This window comes from Malaclemys terrapin, chromosome 11, assembly GCF_027887155.1.
Source record: "Malaclemys terrapin pileata isolate rMalTer1 chromosome 11, rMalTer1.hap1, whole genome shotgun sequence".
In the NCBI taxonomy this organism is placed as follows: Eukaryota; Metazoa; Chordata; order Testudines; family Emydidae; genus Malaclemys; species Malaclemys terrapin.
Window position 1 is genome coordinate 48,316,172 of NC_071515.1, and position 26,014 is coordinate 48,342,185.

At 38.4% G+C, this 26,014-nt stretch overlaps 1 protein-coding gene across 8 annotated transcripts in view; it reads right to left on the reverse strand.

The window, feature by feature from the left end:
• The window catches only part of MARCHF7 (membrane associated ring-CH-type finger 7), a 36,500-nt gene that overhangs the window by 2,129 nt on the left and 8,357 nt on the right, over nucleotides 1-26,014 (reverse strand). For 5 of the 8 annotated variants that reach the window (XM_054044820.1, XM_054044816.1, XM_054044818.1 and 2 more), the window contains 8 exons: nucleotides 17,215-17,376; nucleotides 14,417-14,588; nucleotides 11,905-12,072; nucleotides 7,925-9,035; nucleotides 7,476-7,645; nucleotides 5,588-5,697; nucleotides 3,621-3,734; nucleotides 1,462-1,510 (listed from right to left, as the gene is read on the reverse strand). In XM_054044820.1, coding sequence (XP_053900795.1) covers nucleotides 1,462-1,510; nucleotides 3,621-3,734; nucleotides 5,588-5,697; nucleotides 7,476-7,645; nucleotides 7,925-9,035; nucleotides 11,905-12,072; nucleotides 14,417-14,588; nucleotides 17,215-17,376 — 2,056 coding nt within the window. The remainder of the gene's footprint in view (nucleotides 1-1,461; nucleotides 1,511-3,620; nucleotides 3,735-5,587; nucleotides 5,698-7,475; nucleotides 7,646-7,924; nucleotides 9,036-11,904; nucleotides 12,073-14,416; nucleotides 14,589-17,214; nucleotides 17,377-26,014) is intronic. The other 3 variants (XM_054044821.1, XM_054044822.1, XM_054044823.1) reach the window with 3 other exon arrangements.

Below are 26,014 nucleotides of genomic sequence, written 5' to 3' on the forward strand. Positions count from 1 at the left end.
TCTCACACTCCCAGAAAGCGAGCAAGTGAACAGGGCCACTACAGTGGGGCTGCAGAGGGCTTGCTGCACACCAACGATGCCACATCCCTGTGGGTGTAAGGTGTAGGGATACTGGCATTCACAGACTATTATTGATTGACATTTTTTTCCATTGATTTCTGTGTCAGGTAAATTCAACATTTACTGATGACTACCAATTTAAAAATTCAATTGTACCAATCCTAAGTATAAGTTAAAAGGGAAGCTGGCCTCAATTCTCCCCTTCCCCTCAAAAACTAAATTATTTTGTAAAGACTGGTGAGGGAGAGCATATTTAATGCACAATTTTAGACTCCCAAACTCAATGTTTATGCCAATTGATAAATCACCTGTCAAATTCTCTGCAGATCAAACTCAAGGAGAAACAAGGCTCATTCCAGAATTCATTTGTTCTATAAAAGGACAATTATCTAAATGAGGAATAAGTTATTTTATAAAAAATTCTGGTCACCTTTGTTTTAGAAAAATATTAGCTAGCTAACAACTAGACCATTACCATATGAAGTCATGCATTCAGGCTCATGAAACTAAATCAGAATTTGTTTCCTAGAGCACAAGCAAAGAACTATTCCTATAGTACTTAGAACACTTCATCTCATGGATGGAAATCATAGTCAGGCCTTATGACCTGTATTACATTTTTCTATAAAAAAAGAGTCATCCATACACTGAGGTTGACAAATCAAAGCAGTCATCAATATCTTTCCAATGTCTACACGTATCAACAAGCAAAAGACAACATTTAGATCCATGCAAGTTTAAACACTAGGCTACGCGGGCTTCTGCCAGTGTAGCCCAGGGCACAGGAATTAGATAGTGAAAAGTTTACCCAGTCGCTATACTTTCACTCTGCTAGAGGTCTTGCAACTGACTAGTGTGTATCACAAAAGCAGGTGCTGATAAACAGAGGCATAGCCAAAATGGTTCAGGTAGGGGGAGCCAGAGAGGGAGAGATGGTCATCACCTGAGCGGTCTCAACTGCAATTTAAGCTGCCTTCCCCTAATAAAACCACTATAAAAAGAGAACAGTCACCACCCAAGTGACCACAAACTACAGTTTGGGAACTAATTACTCCAATAAATGAAGACAGGTTAATCTGAATAATTAAAGAATCCTGGTACTGTTATGCACAGGCTTCAATTACAGAGAATAATCTTTCTGGTCTCAAAAAATAAATCCACTCCCCAACAGACTATAAACATATAGGAAAGCTAATTTGAGCCCTTAATCTAGATGCCAATTCACTCCCAACACCCTTCCAGTGTTACATGATGAAATAGCCACTGCTCTATAAACTCACAAGCCAGCTTCAGCACTTATGTTTGGTTCTATAGCAAGCAGGATTCTTTTCAGTTTAGTTTCCCTATGTTGGTTTAACCTGAAGTGAAACTGAACAAATCTGGAAAGGAAAAGCCACCTACTTTCAATATCTTCCATATGTGCCTGAAGAGTTCTTGCAAGGTTAATAAACTAGAAACAAGGTAAAGAGAAAGTAATTTAAATGTTGCAAAATAATCTGCAGAAACTTGCAACAAGTTAGCACAGAGGTTTGCTTTCTTCTTTAAAAAAAAAGGAAAAAAAATGCATTTTATGCCTTTACCCCAAAGTCCTTTCCAAGGGAGTCACTCTATGCCCTTATCAGCATAAACCATCAGTACAAAGTTTAAGTTATTTAAAAAAATAAGGCACATTGTATCAGACTATTGTGTAATACCAATTGGAAGTGTGAATCTCCACTGTGTCAAAAAGGATCCTGACAGTGAAGTCAATGGTGTCATGTTCATGCTCTATATTCTGGAAAACATGTCTAATTCAAAAATCAAATATACAGTCAGTTATGGAAATGGGAAAAACTTTAACAACAGCTATTTGGTTCCTAGTGTTACAAAAATGTAATTTTAATAATAGATAAACCAAATGCAACTTGGTATATAAATTGATCTAATGAGTAATGACTTCATTACATGAACTCATTTCATCTACATTAATCTGAATATAGTGGGATTTTATGGGGGAAGTAGAACCCACTTAACTAGATGATGGTCAGAGAACCTACACTAAAGAATTTATGCAAACTATAGTAAATAGAAGGCTTAAAATACAATAAAATAAGTCACTAATTACAACTTTAATGCTTTAAAAGATTAGGGTGGAGATTTTCAAAGCTCTGAGGGAGTTGGGTGCCCAGTTTCCCATTAACTTTCATGAAAATGGGGTATACAGATCCCCTGGCACCATTGAAAATCTTAACCTAGATTTTTAGCAATTAAAATGTACTAATTATTATAGTTATAGCTGCCTTCAGAACCACATTCAATACACCATAAATTGAAAGCTGTAGTGATAATATACTTTATATGTATAGCACCATAAATGTACATGACCCTTTGCAGTAGGAGATTAGAGCCAACAGGTTCCCTACTCCAAATGCTTAAGTCTAGGCATACTATCGGATACAAAAAAATAGACATGGGATGGATAGCTCAGTGGTTTGAGCATTGGCCTGCTAAACCCAGGGTTATGAGTTCAATCCTTGAGGGGGGCCACTTGGGGATCTGGGGCAAAATCAGTACTTAGTCCTGCTAGTGAAGGCAGGGGGCTGGACTTGATGATCTTTCAAGGTCCCTTCCAGTTCTAGGAGATGGGATATCTCCATTAATTATGTGTTGATAATTTGAAGGTTTCATGGAATAAGTTCACATTTTCTACAGTTTTGCTTCTTGTTAAAAGGACTAGCTTTTCAATAACTAATTTGCTAAAGAGCTTTTTTCCATTATAGGATACCAAAGAGCTTCTATCTATATAACTAGGTTGCTGCCTCAGACTCTGGTCAAAGAATAATTTCCGATGATACTGAGTTACTAGTACATCGTTTATTATACTCCTAAATAAGCACCAATTTAAGGATAAATATCCAATCATACGACTAGTAAGAGTTTCCCCTAGTTATTTCTTGAATTGTACTCTAAATTGACAAGCTACAATGTAATACAGAAGTTCAAACTAAGGGCCAAATCCTGCAAATGGGTCTTTACAGGTTCAGGCCCTACTACTATAATAAAGGGATATTAGTGTAGTGTAATATCTTTGAGACTGGTTGAGTACATCTGTGATTTTCATATTTGGAACTGTACATCTTGTACCACTGGAGATTTTGTAATCAGATTTTTTCCAGTTAAGACTTCTCCTCTGCGATTTCTGTGAAATTACATTTTAACTTTTTGAACACATCTGTTTTCATTATCATAGCAGACCACCAAAATATTCAATGCCCTGTTTATTTTAACCACTAATAGTCTTGTCAGCAAAATACACTTTTATTTTAATACTGCATGATGCAATTCCCACAAAGACAGGAACTATGATTTTATCATTATTACTTGTACAATGGTAGCACCTAGAAGCCCCAATTAAAATCATGGCCCCATTATGCTAGACTGTACAACCACATTTTAGAGATTACAAAATAAAGTACACAGGAAATGAGCTGTAAGTGTATGAGCATAGCAAGATAACAACTCACCAAATAACAACCTGAATGTTTATACAAGCAACACCACCCACAAAATGAGACACTCACCCTGACACGTGTGCTGGCCTCACTTGCAGTTCCCAGCATATCAGAAAAGCGTTGTTCACACAAGTGTAACAATACTACAAGGTAGAGACCAGAGCTGATAAATTCATAGTCTGCCTTGAAGGGGATAGGAGAAAAATTCAACAATCAAACTTTTTTGTATACGCAATATGAAAAGCATACCAGTGCCAAGTTTCAATGGTAGTATGCTGAGGGAGGATAACAGATGCAGAGGCTTTAAAGTATCTCCTACTACATTTCTGATCTTAGTGCTCCAAGTAATTATGAAATCATAACTAAAAACTGCTTAGGCCTGATCTCGAGACTCATATTCGTTCAAATAGATTTTACTCACACAAGAACTTCCATTGAAGTCAATGGGAGTAGTCTAGGAGCAAAGATTTGAGGATCGGGGCTTTTTTTTTTTTTTTTTTTTTATGGCTTAAGCAGTCTTTTTCATAGATCCCAAAACTATTAGCTCACTTCAGTGCTGAATAGCAGAAAGCAAAAATGCCCTCTAACCTCTCTTCTCCCAACTGGAGAGAGCCATTGAAAGATAACAGGAAAAATGTATGTAACTTCATCCAGTAAGGCGGGGAGGAATGGGGGAAAACTAACTTTCAATAGTTAATGATTAATGGCAGAGAAAATAAAGTTTTAAAGTAGGGTAATACAAAAGAACTTGAAATGACTAGTGTAGCAATTACTGGCCCAACTTCTGTTGGTGAGAAAGACAAGCTTGAAAGCTTTGTCTTTCTCACCAACAGAAGTTGGTCCAATAAAAGATACTATGTCACCTACTTTGTGTCTCTAATCTCCTGGGACTGACAAGTCTATAACTACACTGCATACAATAGTGTTGCAATAGTTTTTTTTTTTTTTTTTTTTTTTTTAAAAAGAGTCAGTTCCTTAGGAACAAATTGCAAATCCCTTACTCCCACCAGCGAGCAATTACTCCAGGTATAGTCCCACTGATTTCAATTAGACTAGTTCTGTGAGTATCTGCTAACCGATGCAAGTAGTACATTCATGATCTGGCCCCAAGTGACTGGATTCTTATAGTTACTTAAAAGATTGTGATTTTTTCCTCTTGGACACCCACATAGGTGTCTAGGTTGAGATCTGATTCAGAGTACACATAATGCAAACCTCAGCTTTCAATTTTCTTGTTATGCATAAATTGGGTCATGTCCCCCTTATGTAACAATTATGAAATTTCCAGATTATTGGAAACTTAAGTTATTTGAACTTATTAATATTATTCACATAACTGAGGTTGTACTATATTCACAAAGGTAAAGTACCAAGCTAAAAGTGTAGGAAAATCCTTTGAACAAAATTTTGTACTTTGATACCTATGTGTCTAGTAATAAAAAATACACTATATGCACTCCCAAAGTGTGTTAGTGTTCCTTTTTAAGTATGCTGATATCTTAAGCAGTGAGTGATTATTTCAGGGCCCCATTTTTGTTTTTGTCTAGATGGGGCAAGCAACAGGATAGCAAATTTTAGGGGGAAATTTTTCAGTTTGTCTATAAGTCTAATTAGAGATCGTGAAGTTGTAAGGAGTTTTTATCATGCCTGCAATGTGGACATTTAAGTATGCAGAAAGCTAGACTGTCACCTTGAATCCATCTGGAATTCGATCCTAGGTTCATACCAGTATTTCTAGGTTCATATAATCTTATTACAGAGACATCAAGCAGAGTAACTGCTAAAAAACAGAGACTACAAGTTGGAGAGATATTATATTGGGTCTACACCTGCTAGGAACTATGTAGAGAATCTGCAGCCAATTCTCATTTCTTTTGCTCCACTTAGGGGACAGAATATGGCCTAAATAAATTTATATTATGTACATCGTATCCGACCAATTTTTCTTTTTTAAAAACAAACAAACAAACAAACAAACAAAAACTGTACTTCCAGCACTAGACTGACACTTACCAAATTAGGCAAAATATACTAACTTGTTCATTTGCATGTGCCCTATAGAGTTCATGAATATCAAAATCCTCAAGATTAAGATGCAACTTCTCTTTACACAGCTCACAAGTAGTTACTGCTTCCAAAGAAGAACCTGATGGAAACAAAACAAGAGTCAGATCATATATTCAAGGCTAGATGTTATGGTCTAAGTGATTGACTCAAGTTTATTTTACATAGCAAGATTAAACAAAAAGGAAGTATGACAGCAATAGTGTTGAAGTCACTGTAGGGAATATCTGTTACAGGGTTACGGTTAACAATAGACTTTTTTCTTTTGTCAAAGTTTACTTGTTTTATTTTTATATGCCTCTTATGACAGTTCAGCAAAACCCCCAAACCAATTTTAATCTCAATGCCATCCACATATATAGGCATAAACTCTTAAGTGCTGAAGTTTTTTAATGAACAGATTTTTTTGGACCGCAATACATCTTTTAAAGATGCAGACAGTCCCATTTTCTGAAAGATTTCCTCAACTTTCACTTTCATGTGCTCTGCAGTTAAACAATTAGTTTAAAACTATGGCTATTCTGAAAATTGTTAGTATTCCTTAAAACAAGACATTCATTTGAGCAGATGTGATATCACTAAGGAATGCTAGGGTTCCACAATACTTATAACTCTGCCATATTGTGCCTTGTTATAAAATCATTATAATTAAAAAATTATAGAATCATAGAAGATTGGGCTTGGAAGAAACTTCAGGAGGTCATCTAGTTCAAACCCCTGCTCAAATCAGAACCAACCCCAACTAAATCATCCCAGCCAGGGTTTTGTCAAGCCGAGCCTTTAAAACCTCTAAGGATGGAAATTCCACCACCTCCCTAGGTAACCCATTCCCAAGTTACACCACCCTCCTAGAGAAATACTGTTTCCTAATATCCAACTTAGACCTCCCCCACAACAACTTGAGACCATTGTTCCTTGTTCTGTCATCTACCACCACTGAGAACAGCCTAGCCCCAACCTCTATGGAACCCCCCTTCAGGTAGTTGAAGGCTGCTATCAAATCCCCCCTCACTCTTCTCTTCTGCAGACTAAATAACCCCAGTTCCCTCAGCCTCTCCTCATAAGTCATGTGCCCCACCCCCTAATCATTTTTGTTGCCCTCCACTGGACTCTCTCCAATTTGTCCACATCCTTTCTGTAATGTGGGGCCCAAAACTGGACACAGTACTCCAGATGTGGCCTCACCAGTGCTGAACAGAGGGGAATAATCATTTCTCTATCTGTTGACAAAGCTCCTACTAATGCAGCCCAATATGCCATTAGCCTTCTTGGCAACAAGGGCACACTGTTGACTCATATCCAGCTTCTCATCCACTGTAATCCCCACATCTTTTCTGCAGAACTGCTGCTTAACCAGTCAGTCAATCCCCAGCCTGTAGCAGTGCATGGGATTCTTCCGTCCTAAGTGCAGGACTCTGCACTTGTCCTTGTTGAACCTCGGATTTCTTTTTGCCCAATCCTCCAATTTGTCTAGGTCACTCCGGACCCTATCCCTACCCTCCAGCATATCTACCTCTCCCCCCATGCAACTGAAGAAAGGATCAAAATGTAAGGTATTTTAACAAAGAAAAAATACATTGTAGAGTAGTTATACCATCTTACTAGTAAATTCAAGCAACACCAGAAACTGAATCAGAAATCCCCAAGCATTTTGGGATACTTTGAAAATTACATGCATAAAAGACAAAGTAGGATTGCCAGGTATACGCTTCTCTTGGTTTGTCTCCAATTGTTTTGCATAATTAACAAATCAAATGACGTCCCAAGATTGTATGATTTTTCCTGCAATAGTTAGTCATTCCAACAACACATCTTTCATTTAATCAGGAAAATAACTTGTTCTAAAAAGGTCTACCTTACCAGAATTAATCTTGGACTGCAGCCATTTTTTCATGCATTCCTGATGAACATATTGCAGACTTCCAGTACATTTGCATGGCTCTATTAGGAGGTTGGTAGAAGATGCAGATGACATCTGGCAAATTCTACATAAATCACCTTCCTCCTCTTCAGTGTCCTCTGACAGGAGGCTGAGTAGGAAGAAAGCAATTTTTTCAAACAGAGGTGAAAGCTACACGTATATGGCATTTTTTCCAAACTTTAATTCCTTTGACAAATAGTTCTCAAACCTGAAAAAGGAGTTTAGAACAAGTTTGTCTGAAGATAAGTGACATTGTAGGTGCCACAGAATTGAACTGCAACAATCTCAAAATAAGAGGCCCCTTTAAATAACTTTAAAGAAAAGTCTCATTAAGTCTATTAACCCATTCAGATATGTTTTATTTACTGGGAATATCATATTGATTTACCTCTCTTTAATTTTCTGGAGTCTTTCAGGGTCTCTTGAAGGTAATATTTTAGACTTGTCACTTTCTTCTCCATCAGGTTGATTCCAACCTGAGGGAATAATATCTACTGTTATCATCACATTGTCAGATATGCTGCTCCCTAATGCTGGGGGCACTGCAAACCGGAATAAAGAGCCGGGAAGAATTCCTGATATTCCAGAACTACTTCTACTATGAGCTGAATCTGGTGTGGAAGCAGTAGTTGTAGGACTGCTAGATACTGCTGGTGTTGGTGGTCTGTTGGCAGCAGCCCTAGGGGAGCTGCTCTGTGCTTCAAGAGGAGTCTCTTCGCTAGACTCTCTTCTCCTAAAGAGGTGTAGTGATCTAGCAGGTGTTTCAGAGGTAGAGGTTCTTGCAGATTCATCTCTTCCTTCTCGCCTTCTTCTGGAGAACAGAGGTGTACATCTATTTCTTAGAGATGACGATAACCAGGATCCTGTATTTCTACTTTCAGGCTCTTGTCTGTAACTTTCAGCATCTGAATCAGAACTATGATTCTGTGAAACACCTGATAAGCCCCATCTTCGTCTCAGAAAGCTAAATCCCTGAGAAGCTTCAGGTGTCTGAAGGCCTGGAACTTCAGGACGTGCAGTTGCATTAGTGCTAGATTGGGTAGAAGTTTGAACTCTTGGGACAACACATGAATCTTCAGAATCTGATGATCTTGCATTTAATGAGTCTTGGCTAGACCTCCGTGAGAAAAATGTAGATGACATACTAGAAGCTAAACGAGATAGTAATTGTCTAGTTGTACGCCTTCCTTCAGTATCTGCTGGAGGCTCACTGAGTGACCTTTGAGACGCAACCCTTTCAGTGCTGCTTGTGGAGGGAATTTCATCTCTAATGGCAATGTGGGTAAACTCTGGCTGTATATTCCTTTGAGAAGATTCCATTTCCCTTGTAGAATAGTTAGATCTTGAAGAGCTCCTGCTAGAGACTCCAGAGAATAAAGATGAATCATGTTCAGAAGGCAACTGGCGGTTCATGGATGTATTCAGCCTCAAAGTGCTCAATGAATTATCTTTTGGTCTTGCTCCCTGTGCATATGAAGAGGCAGGTCTATCCTGAAGATCTACAATGGAAGAATTGGAGAAAGAGACAAAATGTACACAGTCATTTAAAAGTTATCCAACTGAATTACAGTGAGTCTAGGGTTATGTTGTACTCACTTTTAAAGACTTTAAAAGTTGGCAAGAGAGGTTGTAGACAGTCTAAATTGAGTATTGTTCTCTTAGTGAACAGGATTACATTAAGTAGATTCCAGATAAACTGAAACTAGTTTATTAAATCAATAGCAGATGCACATACCCCACAATTCTCATCTGTATTTTATTCAAACTACAACCTTATGATTCAGCATTCCTTGTATGGAGGGATCAAATTAATGAATATTAAAATAATATCTGTCAACTGACATTATGTAAGCACAATACTTATATTTAATAGAAAACTGCATATATAAACAGTATTCTATTAAATACCTGTTCTTCAATCTCTAACCAGTTTGGGTTTTTTTAAGTAAATATTCAGAACAGTCTAATAATTTCAGAGACAAATACAACAGTCATTAAAATATGTCTAGAATGCAAGATGTATAGATAAAGCATATTTCCTCCTCTCTCAAAATAAAGGCATTCTGATATAGTTACAGTATTAAAAAAAGGAGTTTAACAGCTTTGTAGAATACTTAATCCCAACTACATCTGAAAACAAGAGACAACAGAAACTGTAGTTTTAAAAACTACTTAAAGGTTATGTGGCCGCTACTGACTAAGTTTAGTAGTAGTAACTTCAGTTAGAGATCTTAAAATGTACTACAACTTCAATATGAATGATAATCAGATGCAGTGAAAAGAGAACAGGAGTACTGTGGCACCTTAGAGACTAACAAGAGAGCATCTTGTTTAACTAAATGCTCAAATGTCTCCAATACAGTTAAAAAAAAATGCAACAAACCACAATTTCAATAATCCTTCAGTAAAAAAATTAGTTATACTAAGAGTAACTGTTAACTAGCAAGTATATTACCAATATTGACTTTCATTAACAACTCTGACTCTTCAGAATCTATTACACTGTTCAATGGCTCAACCATCCAATTGGCTCAGACAGGATCACATGACTAATCATTTAGTATTATTGCTCTCAGTTGCTCAGTTTGCTATCCAGATGTCAATTGGCTTAACACAGCCATATGATCCAGCCAGCCAATTAAAATGTTATTCTTGAGTCCTCTAATTTGCTTCCCCCCCCCCCTTTTTTTTTTTTTTTAATTATCCATCTGCTGCTTCTTTGGATGCATGACTTCTTTGGCTCCTGCAGCTTGTCTTCAGAGTGCAGCCACAACAAGGATTTAAATCCCCGGCCAACTCCTTTGACATTACAGCAGCTGAACCAGGGTTCCTGTTTTATGTCTGAGACCCAGAAGACCAGCAGCCACAGCTGAAAATAGATAGCCTCCTTCCTTAGGGGAAAAAAGGTTGGGAGAAAGTGTTTTTTTGTTTTTTTTTATAAAGGAGGAACAGAGAAGCAACCAGGTAAGGAAATAAACTGTTTTACTTCCTTGTTTTTTAAAAATGGAATTCATTAACTGGAGTCAAATGTTTCCCTGTATAGTACAGCATTATAATCCACTGCATCACATGACATTTCTAAACTCATGATACACAGGCCCTGAAACTGGAAAGAGAAGTACACAGGCAAAACCCCTTTGAAGTAAATAGCTCTGAACAGGTGCAGGAATCCTTCTGAATAGCTCTCCTTGCACAACTGTGGCCATAGCAAGCTTTCCATGCTATTTAATGCTAGGCTAACACTGGCGGAGAAACAGATGCTTTCCTTGGGCACTAAGGCACCCCGATCTTACATTGTGATCTGTACATGCAGGAAGCCCCACTGACTTGAAAGAATCTGCATGCAAGTGCAGCAGATTGCATTGTGATCTGGGTAGTCAGAATTGGGGCCTATATTTTCCTTTTCCCTTTATATTCCCATACCCATGAGAATGGGGATTCTGCAGAATTTTGCATGAAGACACCATTAAAGCACTGGTGACCTGGGTAAGATAAGGATACGTGAGGAGCCTTTCCTTAGATAGGTAGGGTAGCTCTACAAGGCCAAAACAGCTTAAATAGGAAGAAAGTGTGAAAGGCAAACCAGAAAGCCTGGCATAAGGAATATGTGGTTCTATTAAAATACTCACTACTTAATATTCAAGTCCAAAGACTGCTTTGAACCCCAAAGTCATATTAGTCTGTGTTAAGTTTTTTATAAAACCGTCCGTGCTTACAGGTAAGTCTCTCAAGCTGGTTGTGTGTGCACTCCACTTGCCAACAGCTACTCACTTGTAATTTTATTTCTGCACTTATTTTCTCAACACATTCTACTCTTGCAAAGATGCATGGTAGAAATCTCTTGGCAGGTAAATAGGCTAGATGTGAGAGACCTGAGCTGATCCACTCTTAGGAAAGAGGGACACTGTGTATAGATATCTATTAGTCAAATAACCTAGTTTTTACTTCTTGTCCATCCATTGGGGAACACTTATGAGGTTAAACAACTCTGTCATTGGAAAAGAGGCTGAGAAGTTGAGGGAGCAGAGAGGTTTGCTGAAAATTCACATCAAGGCAATATAATATTTCACTCAACATAGAGCTCAGTTCAACAGATCCCTGCACCTTGGTGTAAACAGTTCTCCACTATCTACACTTAAATGCATACAAGGCATTTTCAAACCAGGATCTAAACAGAACAGGTCAGCAATTAGACAGTAAGTTCAACTCTTATCCCTATGTTTAACTAGCTGAGTTAAGAGGACCAACAGGCTATAAAGAATTAAAATAGATTTGTTAGATTTTACATGTGACATGAAACATTAAAGGAATAACAAAATTAAACACACAACTGATGCATTTGCAAGCTTTCAGCTGCATAATACATACATGCTGAAGATGTAAAGTCACCACTCCTGTGACTATAATCCACAAGACTACTAACAGATGGATCTGTTCTCCTTTCTAGCTCTCTCCTCTCTCTCACTAGCTCAGTTCCCAGAGAACTGAGTACCACTGACGAAGATCTAGGAACTTGATTATACCTCCATGAGGAATCTAAAAACAAGAGAACTCTGTATAAATTCTACTGATAGTTTAAAAATGTCAGTATCACAAAAATATCAATACCAGTTTTACTCAAACAGCTGATTTGCTTTGGTGTATTACACTATAATTGCATTGATGCTAAAGGGGCTTCTTAAAACTTTTTTTCCCAGAACACAGTCTCAGCCCATGAGTAATTAAACTGCTCTTGCTCACAGTACAAAAAAAGTTGTTGTTGTTTTTAAATGGCAAGTGTTTTTCATTTTGTGTGTGTGTGTAACAGCTTCAGCATCTAAGCAGGAGATAGGTATTTCAGATTTGGTAAGAACAAATGTGCTCTTTAGTGGCTCTGTTAAACAATGGTTATACGATTTTTTTGAATGAAATACAATTTAACACCACAACTTCAATCTGAGGACCAGCCAAATCCAAAAAAGCAAGGATCAAATATTCCTTAGATATTTAATGTTGCTTTATTATGAGTGGCTATTTCAGTATTTACACCAAATATTGTTCTGAAGCTGCATTACAAACATACATGCTGCAAACCATCAATACTATACAAAGGGAGCCTTCGCATTCTCCATTTTGTTTTATGTTGCCAGTCAGGAGTTTTCAAATGAGCATACCAGCCCATTCATCTGAAAGCAAGTCAGTATAGTAATAGTCTCAATCCTGTGGACAAAACTCCAGATGACATTTCTACGTGCAAAGGGGTTTGTAAGATCAGAAGCTGTAATCACTTATGGTTTCTGACCGCAAAAAGCAGAGATGGTCAGTGATGCCATGGGTTGTACTGAATATACAATATATTATCAAAGTGGAGGTGGGGAGGAAGGTAGTAGAATCCAATCATTTGTTAAATTGCCAGTGTTCTCAGATTTTTGAAGAGTGTTTAGCTGGATATAAGGTGGTATATACAGGTCTGTATACAAGAAGAAAGTATTGACAGAACACTTCCACATTGTGTATAACACTGGATTTTTCTTAACGTTATAAGCTTAAAACAACCCTACCCAGACCTACAATTCTAAAATACTGCGTAGTATAGCAAAACAACCCAAGTACCCCAAGCCAATTTAACTCTGCCCCATTATTCTATCCTATGTAAGGTAAGTGTGATACATCAAACCTCTGATACCTTGGTGGTTTGGCCAGGATCCCTGGTTTCTGTGGCCTTCTTAAAATCCATACTATCGCGTCTCACTTGTGGCTGAAGCCACCTTAAATCACATCCATCTTTGATTAAGTTGTATAACCCTGGATGTAGGCACAAGCTAATGTTTCTATCGCTGCTGGGAACCAAAGCACTGAAGACAGCAACAGGGAATATACATGTATTTAAAATACTTCCGTCAAGTCAGATATGGAGTCATTTTGGGAAGATGAGATAAAGGCTAAAGTGAAATCCTAGTTTACATGAAGAGTAAGAGAAGTCTTGGTACTGCAGTCTTCTCAAAGCAGAGTGAATAGAAGAGTCGTTGGCATATGTATTATGATTTGAGGGTAAGCTTATTATTGTCTGATAGGATGCTGTGTAGCATGCAATTCATAATCCGTTCTGAAGATATGCAAATATTTTGAGTAGAGAGGATAGGGTAACAAGATCATACTTAAGGTTGTTTGTGGTATTTTCATAACTTTCTAATTTTTTTTAAATTTACCTTCAACTTTAGTTTTAGCTGCTACACTTACTGAGTAAAATCCTATGCCCACCCCATGGACACATTCTAGATACATATTTACAACCTTAACTCCAGCGGTAGTTAGTTTAACCATTCTCTTAAGAATCTAAAATTGTATCTGTTCAATGTTGTCTAATATTGGCTTGAAAGCTCTGTTGTAAAGATGGCCACCTTTAGCCCACGCTAAAAGAGGATTCTGCTTCTAGCTCCACCTCTGCCCATAGTACTTTGGCCAGCTGGGGTATTCAGGGTTGTGTGAAAGGCAGAGCTAGGATACAGGGAAGAATTTGCTCCCACATGCCCTACTGCTCTGGTGTACCTGTTAAATTTTAGTACCAAACTGCATCAGTAAACAGCTGCAGACTTTCTTCCATAGGACTCTGACATTTGGTTATCTTAGTCATTCCATTCACCTTTAAATAGGAATGTTTTCTACTAAAATAAGTGATTTTAATACAGTGGTCTCTTCAAAATACTAAAGTTAATATTTTCCTAGAGACTGATAAAGATACCAAAATTGTGAAAACACTGTTTCTACTGTTTAAAGTTTATTTTGAATATCTAAGTATTTAAAGCCTCTATTTATGAGCGGATATTTACAACTGGTAAAAGCTTGCTGTTCAGAACTACATTTTATATGTATTATTTAGCATTAGTAATGCATCTCTTACCTGAAACTGCATTTAAGCCATTACTTCTCACAGAAGAGGTAGATGTATAGGAAAGCTTAGGTCTCTTTGAATCACTATCCCGCTGCTGGTTATGTAGTCTTGAGTATGCTCCCTGAGTTCTCTCAGATTCACCATACCAAGTAGATGAAAGAGGAGAGGAGGAGGATGTAGACTAAGTATTTAAAAAAAAAAAAAAAAAATTATGAAAGTAGTTTTACTTAAGCTTTTTACCTGTAAAAGCAAGCTTTAAAATACCTACCTGTATATGGCTAGAACCAGCTTGATAAAGTCAGCAAGACAATTTACATTGTTTTTATAAGCAAATCAGTCAATGTGGAAAAGGTGCACAGATACTATGAGTGCTATAGAAAACCTGCTAATTTACCTCAGAGTAAGCATATGACTTGGTTAAACAGTTAAAAGGATTTAGTAAACATAGTCCTTTAGCTGTATTTTAGGACTTATGCCAGTAGCCTTGATTAGCTCCTTCTTTTCCCCCAACCTCTCCTTCCAACCCCAGGGTTTAATCAGGTGTGGGGTTTTTTTTTTTTTTTTTTGGAACTCTTCCCCATTACACTATCTGTTTTGTAACACTGAAAAGCATGTCCCTCTGATATGCAGAACACTGTCACTAAGCCATGTTTGAATACATGAAGGTGTCACAGCAATGTGTTTTTTTTATGTTGTCTACATTTTTGAAAACAGTAAAGATCATAATAGCCTTCAGAGTTAATAGCTTTAACTGCTCGATTCCATCTTTTAATACTCATTTTATTAATGTTTTTAATTTGGGGAAAATATCATCTGTTTTAGCAACCTAAAGTTATAGGTTTGGGCTAGCAGTTAAATCTCTTGCTTCTGAAGACTGAGAGCATGGATAAAATGTTTATTATAACTTCTTATAGTCATAACACTGAACTGCAAGTTATACGATCAGCAGTAGACCACAATTGACAGCTAGTCACTAATACAAGTTAAGAGGCAGAATTATAAAATTATTAGCACTGAGGAAATGAGGCATACATGTATAGTTTTACTAAGATTTGTGTAACCAGACCAACAAAGTAACTTCATATGTCAGCCACTTACAACTTGCCTTGATACTTCACCTTCCTGTCCTATTACTGGAGATCCTCCCTATAAATCACAATCCAAATGTATTTGAAGAGAGTTAAGGAAAAGTTTAATTTTTATATATAGGGTTTATGCAAAGCACCTGCTGTTACAGCTCCCAGTCATAAAAAGTACTAGACATTTCTCCTCCGTCATTTAAAAAAAAAAAAAAAAAAAAAACTAGCTTCCCAAACCAAGTACAAAACAGGACTCATAACCCTGTTTAGCAATCAGACTGAATCTCACACATTGCTCAATGAAGCTAACCTAAAAGCAACAATTTCAGAAGTACTGTGTGGTGCAACATTCCTTTGCATTGCAGCTCAAAAGTCACTTTAGGGGGAAAAAAATAAATTTTAAGGGGGCAGAAAAAAAAACCCAGTTTGAAAAGCCTGCAGTGCCTACTAACTACAGGGACAGGCCTTTTATAAGCAGAGGCACAGTTTGCACTTCAACTATATGCACAGTCTTTCACCATGATTTCCACTGAAGGTTGGCAGCCCCACATTTTTCTCATCCACACTGACTATCTTCACCTTTTAAAATTGGTGTAAGAAACCTGTTTAAACTGTAAGTTCTCTCTTGGCAAAGTTTCCAAATAGCTCCCTATTTTAAGAGGCCACAGACCTTTCCATGGTTTGCCTAGTGTCCTGTCTTACTACTAACTTTTTTTAAACATTTGTTGACTTCAGTATTGTGCATAAAATGTCAAATAGCAAGCTTCAATTCTGTATGGGGACCAGGCCCAGACGAAGGCAGACACTTTAGGCCCCAGTTCCTGGAGTCACATATTAAAATTTCAGCTTCCATTTTAAAAGTATGCAACCATGAGGGTCCTAGTAACTGGAAAACGTGATCCGGGTATAATAGATGCCTGTCTGAATCAGCAAGCAGCCTAAAAACAAGAGTTCCCCTTATTCATCTTAACTATGAAAACTATTGCCTGACTCCAAGGAGGAATGGAGCCATGGGAGTACCATAGTGTTAGTTTGGCCATGTGTGGGGCCACAATATGCATTTAAGAGTCTAGTCATAACCCCCATCTTTCCCCCATTATGCATACAACTCCTATAATTGCAGGTCCCCTTCAAATTTATATTTAACTTGTTGTAAGGCTATATTTATGTCAGAGAGGTCACAGAATCCATGAATTCCAGAGACCTCTGTGACACTCTTGCTTCAGCCTCTGGGGCTGTGGGACTGGAGCTGGCAGCCAGCAGGGTTCCGGCAACAGCCTCCTCAGGGTCCCCCTGTGGGTTCCTGCAACAGATGACAGCCTCATATGCGGGGATGGGGGACCCTGCAGCTCCCAGGCACCATGGTGGCAGGAGAAACCATGGAGCTGCAGCAGCAAAAGCCACAGACAGGTCACAGCTTCTGTGAATTTTTGTTTATTGCCCATGACCGGCCTGTGACTTTTACTAAAAATAACCACGACAAAATCTTAGCCTTAACTATTTGTAAACTAATCTAAAACAAATCTAAGTCAAGTCATTCTTTAATTGTCTGTTAACAACTCCAGTCCTCTTCTTTCCCTCCCCCACCCCCCACTTAACTTGATTGAGTCTACCAAACTTATTTTAAGCATCATAGCAGGGGATTCCTACTAGCAGGTTTTTTGACCTGGAAGATTTGTAAGTTAAAACCTCTGTTCCCCATATATTTTATATATTATCAAATCTCACCAATCTGCTTCTGCTTCCCAAAAATCTTCCAGACCATGGACGATCAAGTGTCCCCGAGTAGTGAGTTGGAGAGGAACTAGTAAGCTTCCAAGGAGTTTCATGAGCTTCTCCTCTTTCTCCAATTCCCCAGTCTCTACTGGAACTATGCAACAGACTGGATTCCTAAAGAACAACATGCATATTACATGTAACTTTTTAAATCAAGATGGCCTTTTTAGTCATGCTCTGAAGACTGAGTACATATTAAGATGGTGGCACCAAGAGTCAGGAAACTTCAAAATTAAAGCAGGCACTCCATCTTTAAGTGTTTTGGACTTAAGATATAGGTGATAAATCTAAGAAGAATTGCTAAGCAAAGGTTTGTGGGCTTTGTTTTGTTAGTATTTTTTGGAGGGGTGGGAGGAAGGAGGTAGAGAATTAGTTTCTCTCTTTTCTGCTGTCTCAGATTCCTGCCTGACATTAAGTTGTTAATGGATTTTTGTACTGAGAGGAGAGAAGCAATGACCCAATCCTTTTGCTGGAAGATCTGAATAGTTGTCACACATGCAGCTGTAACTCAAACTGCAGAACTCTCAGTTTAAGGAAGCTGAAGTCTCTACACCCCCTCTCCTATCATTTGAGGGTAGGAAAGAGGAACTTTTAAGTTCAGGTTTCCTGTGGTATGATACCACTATTCCAATTCTGCAGAAATAAGTTGTTTGGGGGAGGGAAAAAAACAAAACAAAACCATCTTTCTACACCAAAGCAGTAGCAGAGGACGAAACTACATTTGTTTGGTTCACCTTAACACCGAACAGGATGATGAATTACATTTTTGCCGTCCTCAAGAGCTAACAACAGAATAGCACACTGGTCAAAAGAGATACTGTCCTAACAAAACAGATGAAACGAGGGAGGGCAGTTTGTCAACTAAATTGGTAATGTGGCTTATTAGCAAAGTAAACCAATGCTGTTACTCTAAGAACATTTCACATAACGACAGGTTTCAGAGCAGCAGCCGTGTTAGTCTGTATCCTACTCCTGTTCATTTCACGTAACGTCTTCCTAAAATTCACTTTATTCTTAAGTGTTCTTGTTTCTTTACAGGCCACAACCATTTTCCTCTTATTCTGCTGCCTCTCTTCTCCTTATTTCTCTCTGATATGTCCCCAAAAATATATTCTACAGAGGAGTAAAGGATAGTATCCTGACTCTCCATCCCCTTGCTCAGGGAGTACATTAGAAAAGTTTCACTTTGTAGGTCTGCTGCCCAACTCTAGTGCAATTATATGGAGCCCTACCAAAGAAAACCTACAGGGCCATTTGGAAGCAAAAAATAGCAATCACCATTGGGGGGAGGGAGTTACTTTAAGAGAGAGGTGGGTTTTTTTTTTTTTTTTTTTTAAGTAGTTGGGCATCCATGTAGCTGACTCCCCAGACATTGTGCAACAGCACTGAAATTATAAATAGCTATTTTGGCATGCATATTGAAGACAGTTCTGTATGGGAGCTTTGCAAAACACTGCTGGCTTTTGTACACATTCTGTACAAAATGTTCTTCAAATTGCTGGAAAAGTTTAGTGTATGGCAGTAGCTGCAACTAATTTGACTTTTGTATTTCCATCCTCCCAACACATCCAAAGGCTGCAGTAGGAGTAAAATCAAATGCCATTTTTAATGACCCCTGACTTTCTATTTAAATAGAAAGACAGCCTTTTTTCCTCAAGGGAGACACAGTATGAAAGTTAACTTCATGCTACGAGTTAAATTCCATGCCTGTACTTGGAGTAAATGTCATTTTTTTAAGTTACTCCTTCTAAAAGATATCCATAATGTCTTAAATATGGGAATAAACAAGGTTCATTAGCTTTTCTTTAAGATCCACTTTGAATAATTTCAAAGGACTATGGGAAGCTTAATCTTTTAAATACTCCTTTTGTGATAAGCTTCTGGAATCACTGTTTCTAAAACACTTTAACTTCAAAATTAAGTTTTTAAAATCTTAAACTATTCATAACTAGGAAATTCAGAACTTATCCAACTTTAAGAAACAGCTGTGCTTTTGTTTTGTAAAACAAGTCAGTTACATGTGTTCATAACTTCTACTGAGGCATGTCACTTGCCGCTTGCCAAGTCTTGCAATATTTTTCTTTATTCTCCACCTAATGAAAACTTGAGAATTTCGGCTTTCATTTTAAAAGATTTCTAGTCCCGTGCTTCACACACAATCTTGAAAATATGACCCCAGTGCACCAGAATGGCTCAGAAACCAGAATCTAATGGGAAAGTTCTGTTTTTTTAAAATCTCATAATTTTAAAGCCACTTTGAGATACAGCTCATGACATTTTCAGCACTGGAGGGTGGCAATACTACATTTGGAACTGAAATTGTCCATGCTTGGTCTCTGTCCAAAGGTAGACACTTCTTTTAGTATTTACAGTTTTGTAAAGGGGTATTCTGCTTTCTTTTTTGCAACTGTTTAACCACAATCTCAAGGCTAAATCTTAGCAAATGTTCTCCAAGATTGGAGTGGGTGTTTAAGGGTTCTTTAAGTCTTAGTTTATTTTTTCCTAATTTTAAGAAATCCCGTTAAGTTTTGTTTTCTCTGTATAGTAGGAGAGAGACTGGAATTTTAGTGTTTTTTAAAAATCAAATTGTTGCATTACCAAAACCAGAAGTTGCAGTTTCTCTTATGTTCCCACTTAAGTTTTATGTAGTGCTGGTGTAAATGACACACTTCACTTATTTTATGGTGCTGAACAAACAGTCATACCCTAGAGTTTCACACAAATACTATGCAGTCCAAAACAAACTGAATGGTGAGTAAAGCAGGAACACTACATAAAAAGGTGGGGGGGTTTAGAATAACTTTTTTAAACTAAGGAAGTGAGGTTTTAGTAGGCCCTAAAAAGCAGCACAAAAATCAAGGGTCTTTGTCAAAAAAAAGCAGCTCCCAGAAACTCCCATTTTAATTTAAAAAAATCTTATTTGTAGGAAAGGAAAGTGATGTTAATTTAAGGTTTCTGCGAGCAAGTTTTGCAAAACTTATGAAAGGTTTGTATAATGGAACCCAAACAAACTTGCGTTTATAATGCTCTTACTTTTAGAACTCGAAATCATGTAAAACTGACACTTACTGTGACGAAGTGGAGTTTTATTCATCCTATGTTGCATGAATGTCTCACTGTCCTATACCAATACTGTGTGTACCTCTGTTTCCCTGTGTGCTGCGCCAATATTTTGGTGGGGGAAAATGGGTGCAATTTTTGCTGAGGCCTTCAGGGCAGGTGAGACTGCCCAGCTGTGTATGCTATGGCCAGTGCCCTTTGTAACCTCAGACCTAGGAGGGGTGTGTGACCAGGTGATACCTTTTGCCCTGGAAGCAGGACAAAGAGGAGGAGGCGCAATGGGGGTGTTGGAGGTCAGATCACTGGTAGCTTGGTAGTCTGCGTGGGGGGGGGGGGTGTAGAGGAGTCTAGGCCGTCTGGCTCAGGACTCAGTGACTTTCAGCCAAGTCCATGGTATCTTGATAGCAAGCTCTGTTCTACGCTGTGTTCCTGTCAACTAATAAACCCTTCTGTTCCACATGCTGGCTGACTGCAGGAGTTGGGGTGCAGGGCCCTCTGGCTTCCCCAGGAGCCCTGCCTGGGTGGACTTGCTGCAGGAAGCACACAGGGAGGAAGGGGATGCGGAATGCTCCAAGGTCAGACCCAGGAAGCTTTTTTCCCCAGTGACAATATGCTCAGAGAGGAGGCATGCTACACTAGACTCCTGACTGGCTTTGTATGGAGTAGTTCTAGAGCACTGGCCTGGTGACTCCGTGACACTTACACTACACAGAGAGCATTTACTACCGTCAAATTATTTCTATTCTTCCTCATTCAGTTGGAAGATACAAGTGCATCTTTGTTTGGCTTGACTTTAATCTTTAACCATGTCATGCCTATAGGCCGTTAACATACAATTTAGTTCCAAGTGTAAAATCCATTTGAAATCTTGGGAAAACTAGGGTACCTAGATGGATGCTCTTAAGTTATTGGCTTCTCCCATTAAAATTTACGCTGTACCAACTTTTTCATTTCTGACTTGTTCTGCCTCGGAAAGTTAGTTTTCCTATTAAGTAAGCTTTTCAATTATGAATGCTGTTTAGTTTTGAGAAGATTTTGTATGTGGGTGTAATTTTCTTACATTCTATTCCAAGATCATTACCTGGTATCCAATTGTTAAACAAAAAAAGACACTGCACCCCATTTTATAGGTAAATATTATGCAGCAGCTCTTAGTGATATTTTGTTTGAGTCAAGTTTCAGACGCAATCTTGAAGTGACAACCTGTCTGTTCTATTCCTATTTGGCCATATTTATTACTACTTATTCAGGATGATCTTACTCAGTTTACCTGGTCACATGAAATCTGTACCTGTAGCAACACTGGAATCTGCTCCTAAAATTCCTTAGACAGTTGAGGTCACAAGAGAAGAGACAAATTGTTCTCCGAGATAGTTTGGCTCTATATCTAAGTACCAACACTTTAAGTCTGCAGTAAGTTTCCTTGACAGTGCGAAATTCATACAATGTAGACTTTGCCCCTGGATTCCAGACCTTAGAGTGTTATGATGAGATCAAGAATGGTATTTAACCAGGGAAAGGGCAAAAACTGAATAGGTCATCACTAAAATTGTTTAATTTGTTTAGAAATAACCTGTCAAAACATATTAAACTTAACATTTTTACAGTACCATATGAATACTGATAAAATGATTCTACATGTAGAGACTTATGCATCATCCCTATTTTAAGGGGAAGTGAGACAAGTGATTGATCCACCGCTATGTAATGAATCAGTGGTGTACAGCTAGCAGCAGAGTTCAGGAGTTCTAGCCTTACTATCAGTGAACATGTTGAAAATGTTCTAACCTATGCCTAAGCCGTCCTCTGCATCCAATATGCCTGGAAAGTTATGTATACAAGACACAGGAATGTAGGCAAGATACATGGCTATATACCTACTGAGCTATACATGATAACTTGAATGATCTAGTACTCAGAAAACTAAATCCAATAAATGGCTTATGTAACACAATGCTCCTGGATGGACAGTCAGCAGGGACTGAACGTTTGGATTCTGGAGCCTGAGCCTATGCTAAAAGGCCTGCTTTCTTAGTTTCAATGTTGGAGCAGACTCGGACTTATGTGACCCAGTTACACAAGGAGCAAAGAGCCAAGTGTTGTTGCTTAGGGGTTCAGATCCCAAGTGACCAGAGCAAACTGAACCAGCTAGCCTTGAATAAACATCTGTTCTCTTGTTTACACCTAAAAAAGTTTAACATGTTAAGGAATTTAATCTCCACCAACTGTGCTACTTTTAACACCATAAATCATGGCCTGCAGGATTTAATTTCTGTTTAATTAAGCATTGCTGCCTCCCCCAAGCAATTTGCTTAAAGTTGTTGTGTTTAAAAAAAAAAAAAAAAAAATTCCAATGCTAACCCTCTACCTGTGATATTTAATACTAATTAGATGTGTTCCTATATAAGCCTATATAGTTTCTGCAAAATGTGTCAGTCACAAATAAGCTACTGCAAATTAGGAAAGAATGTAAAGCCATGAATCCTTCCAGCTCCTTCTTGTATATGTCATCTTTCAAAGCAAAAGAGACCAACTAAAAGTAGCTTCAAAGAGCTTCTATTTATAGAGTCTTAATGCTGCAAAATTACCAAAAAGGTAAGATGAAGCATAACAAACCACACTTTCATCTCCTTCTATAGTTTTCACTGTGTAAGACAATGCCTCCATTTCAATTTAAACCAAAACCTCTTAAGAGCAGTGCTAGGACAGATATATTGCACTACAAACTCTAAGCTTTGGGGACAGTTTAATAGAGATGTGTAGAGGAGGGCTGTAACTTCTGTGGACACTTAAAGGAAAGGTCAGAATTGTCTGAAATGAGTACTTTGAAGACTTCAGGGTGAGGTGGATGCGGAGAGGAAGGTAGAAAACCAAATAAAAAAAAAATCTACATGTTCTTTTTATGGACTGCTCCTGTGGTAAAGGAGGTCTATTTCTTAATCACATGTTCATAGCCTAGCACAACAAAGACCCAAGCCTTAGGGATTCCAAATGCTACAGTATAAATATAAAAAATACCTACTGAGTTGTTTGGTGTGTGTGTATTGCAACCCCGACTAACAAACACACAAAAGAAAAAAAAAAAAAGAGTTAAACCAGTCAACAGAACTACTGTTTCACCCAGAGGCGCACATCTTACCATTACCACAACTAATATATGCCACTGAACACCTACCAAAATCCTAATTCTGCTTACTTTTAAACTTTCTGCACAAGCCCTTTTACCCAATTATTCCTCCCCATCAACAGCAGTTGTGGATGTTTGATGGTGTAGTTGGCTGTGTTTGGAGAGAGGAGTTTGGTAAAGGGTTGTGTGTAGAAGGAGGGGATGATAGGCTGGCATCCCTAGTCAGGGAAGCAGAGCTAGTGTGTCGTATATGGTAGTTTTGGTAATGGTTAGGTGTGTGCGCTTGTGAGTGGAATAGAGGGTATGTACTGTTAGGTAGCTTAACTTTTAACTTACTTGCTTTTGTGGGTTTGTGTCAAATATTCTGTATGTGCAGTAACCCTATCTATTTCACAAATTTTGTATATTAATTTCCCAGGTTTTTATTGCTTAATTTAGGAGGGGAAGTGGACCTGCTTCTCTGGAAGCAGTGGGAGTGGCAAGTGTTCATCGCTGCACACTTTATCAGCACAGCAACTTTTTCCCCTTCTGTACTTGCGGGGGGGGGGGAAAAATCGAAGTGTAGCTGCTAGTTGAGAAGGTTTTATGTGCATCAGGTTCTTTCAGCAACCCCATCAATCAACATTGTGTGTACAGCACAAGTTCTGTTATAACATGAATGGCTAAATCAAATGACCCTAAATCAGTGTGTGTGTGTGTGTGTTTTTTTTTTAATAATATAAACTTATCCTTTGTATCAGATCCACCTGTCTCTCTACATAAAGTTTTTGGTAATGTTTGAGTTAATGAAAAGTGGGACTTTAAGGAAAAGCATTCAGAGCCCCAATTCAGAAATAACCTATTTAAAAATGTATGAAGAGGAACTACACAAAAAAGTAAGAGGGCATCAAAAGCAATCCCGTGTAAAATTTCACACCATTTAGCCATCTGGTTTTAGAAAACAGGGATGTACACCTCATTTATCAGATGGATAAATAATAGACATATACTTTCATAGTCAGTCACAGCTACCATTCTCTTTACCAACTGAAGGAAGGTTACATCAGCTGTATACCTCCATATTTCCTTTTCTAGAAAAGGATAGCGCTGATGTGTTCCCCATTTGAGTTAATCACTGAAACAACTATTAAACAAGACAATGACTATTAAACAGAAGTAAAGCCAAGCGTCGTAAAAAAATTTTGCTGATAATAGGGAAAGGACTACTCCTTCCTATGCAAGCCAGGTCATATTCCCAAAAATGCACTTCCACAGAAAGCTGGTCCATGATTACCAGACGAGCCAAGGCGGTGTGGTCCAATATACAGGTCATCAGGTTGGGAGTTAGACTTCGGATTTATTCCCTGTTCTGCCATACCTGATGTTACACACCAAGCAAGTCAGTTTCCACATCTAAAAAGTGTTTCCCCACCTCTGTATTTCACTTTGTGTGAATGAGTTATGAGTACTAAGTATTCACACACATCTTGGTACAGTAACTCCTCATTTAACATTGTCCCACTTAACGTTGGTTCAATGCTACGTCCCTGCTCAATTAGGGAACGCACTTGCTTGTTTAAAGTTGTGCAATGCTCCCTTACAACGTCATTTGGCTGCCTGCCTGTAAGATTCTGTGGAAGAGCAGCGATTTTACAAGGGAGCATTGCACAAGTTCCACTTCGCTGCCTCCTCTCCCTCCCTCCCAGAGCTTCCCCCAGCGCCAATTTGGCAGCGCTTAGGACTTTCTGGGAGGGAGGGGCAGGAGCGAGGAAGCCCCACATCTCCACTCCTCCCCCTCCTTCCCAGAAAATCCTAAGCACCGCTGATCAGCTGTTTGGCGGTGCTTAGGACCTTGGGGGGAGAGGGACGTGGTGTGCTCTGGAGAGGAAGTGGAGCGGGGATGGGAAGAGGCGGGCCTGGAGCATTTCTGGCAAAATCCGAGCCTGTTCTCTGGGGAAGCTGCTGCTGCTGCTCCTGCAAAGGTCCTTGCCTGCAGCAGGCTGTACCTGGGTGGGGTGAGCCAGGGGCACTTCCCAACCACAATACTGTACTGTATAGTAGTATACAGTATAGTGCCTTTTGTCTGCCCCAAAAACACTTCCTTGGAACCCAACCCCCTGCATTTACATTAAATCTTATGGGACAATTGGATTAATTTAACACTGTTTCACTTACAGTTGCATTTTTCAGGAACATAACTATGTTAAGTGAGGAGTTACTGTACATATTTACACTTGCAAGACTTCTTTTCTAAAAGGAATTTAGAGAATCTCTTTTCTGTATAGCATAGGAGGAGTTTTATTAAAATCAAAGTGTCAAATCATTAACTGAAGTGTAACATGAAAGAACTCCCTGGCCAATATCTTGCATCTAAGACTTCCCCAAAATCTACTTATATACAGGTTAATCCTTAGTGTTTTCTAGTTTACTAAACAGTCTTGTTCAAGACAGTGGTGCTCTACCTTATTACACAGGAGGGACACAAACCTAAGCACAATTGTGTGGGCCAAACACTTTCTACATATTTTAATATGACTTAATCACCTGTATTGATATTTTAAGTTCAGCTTGTTTCATATGTATTTA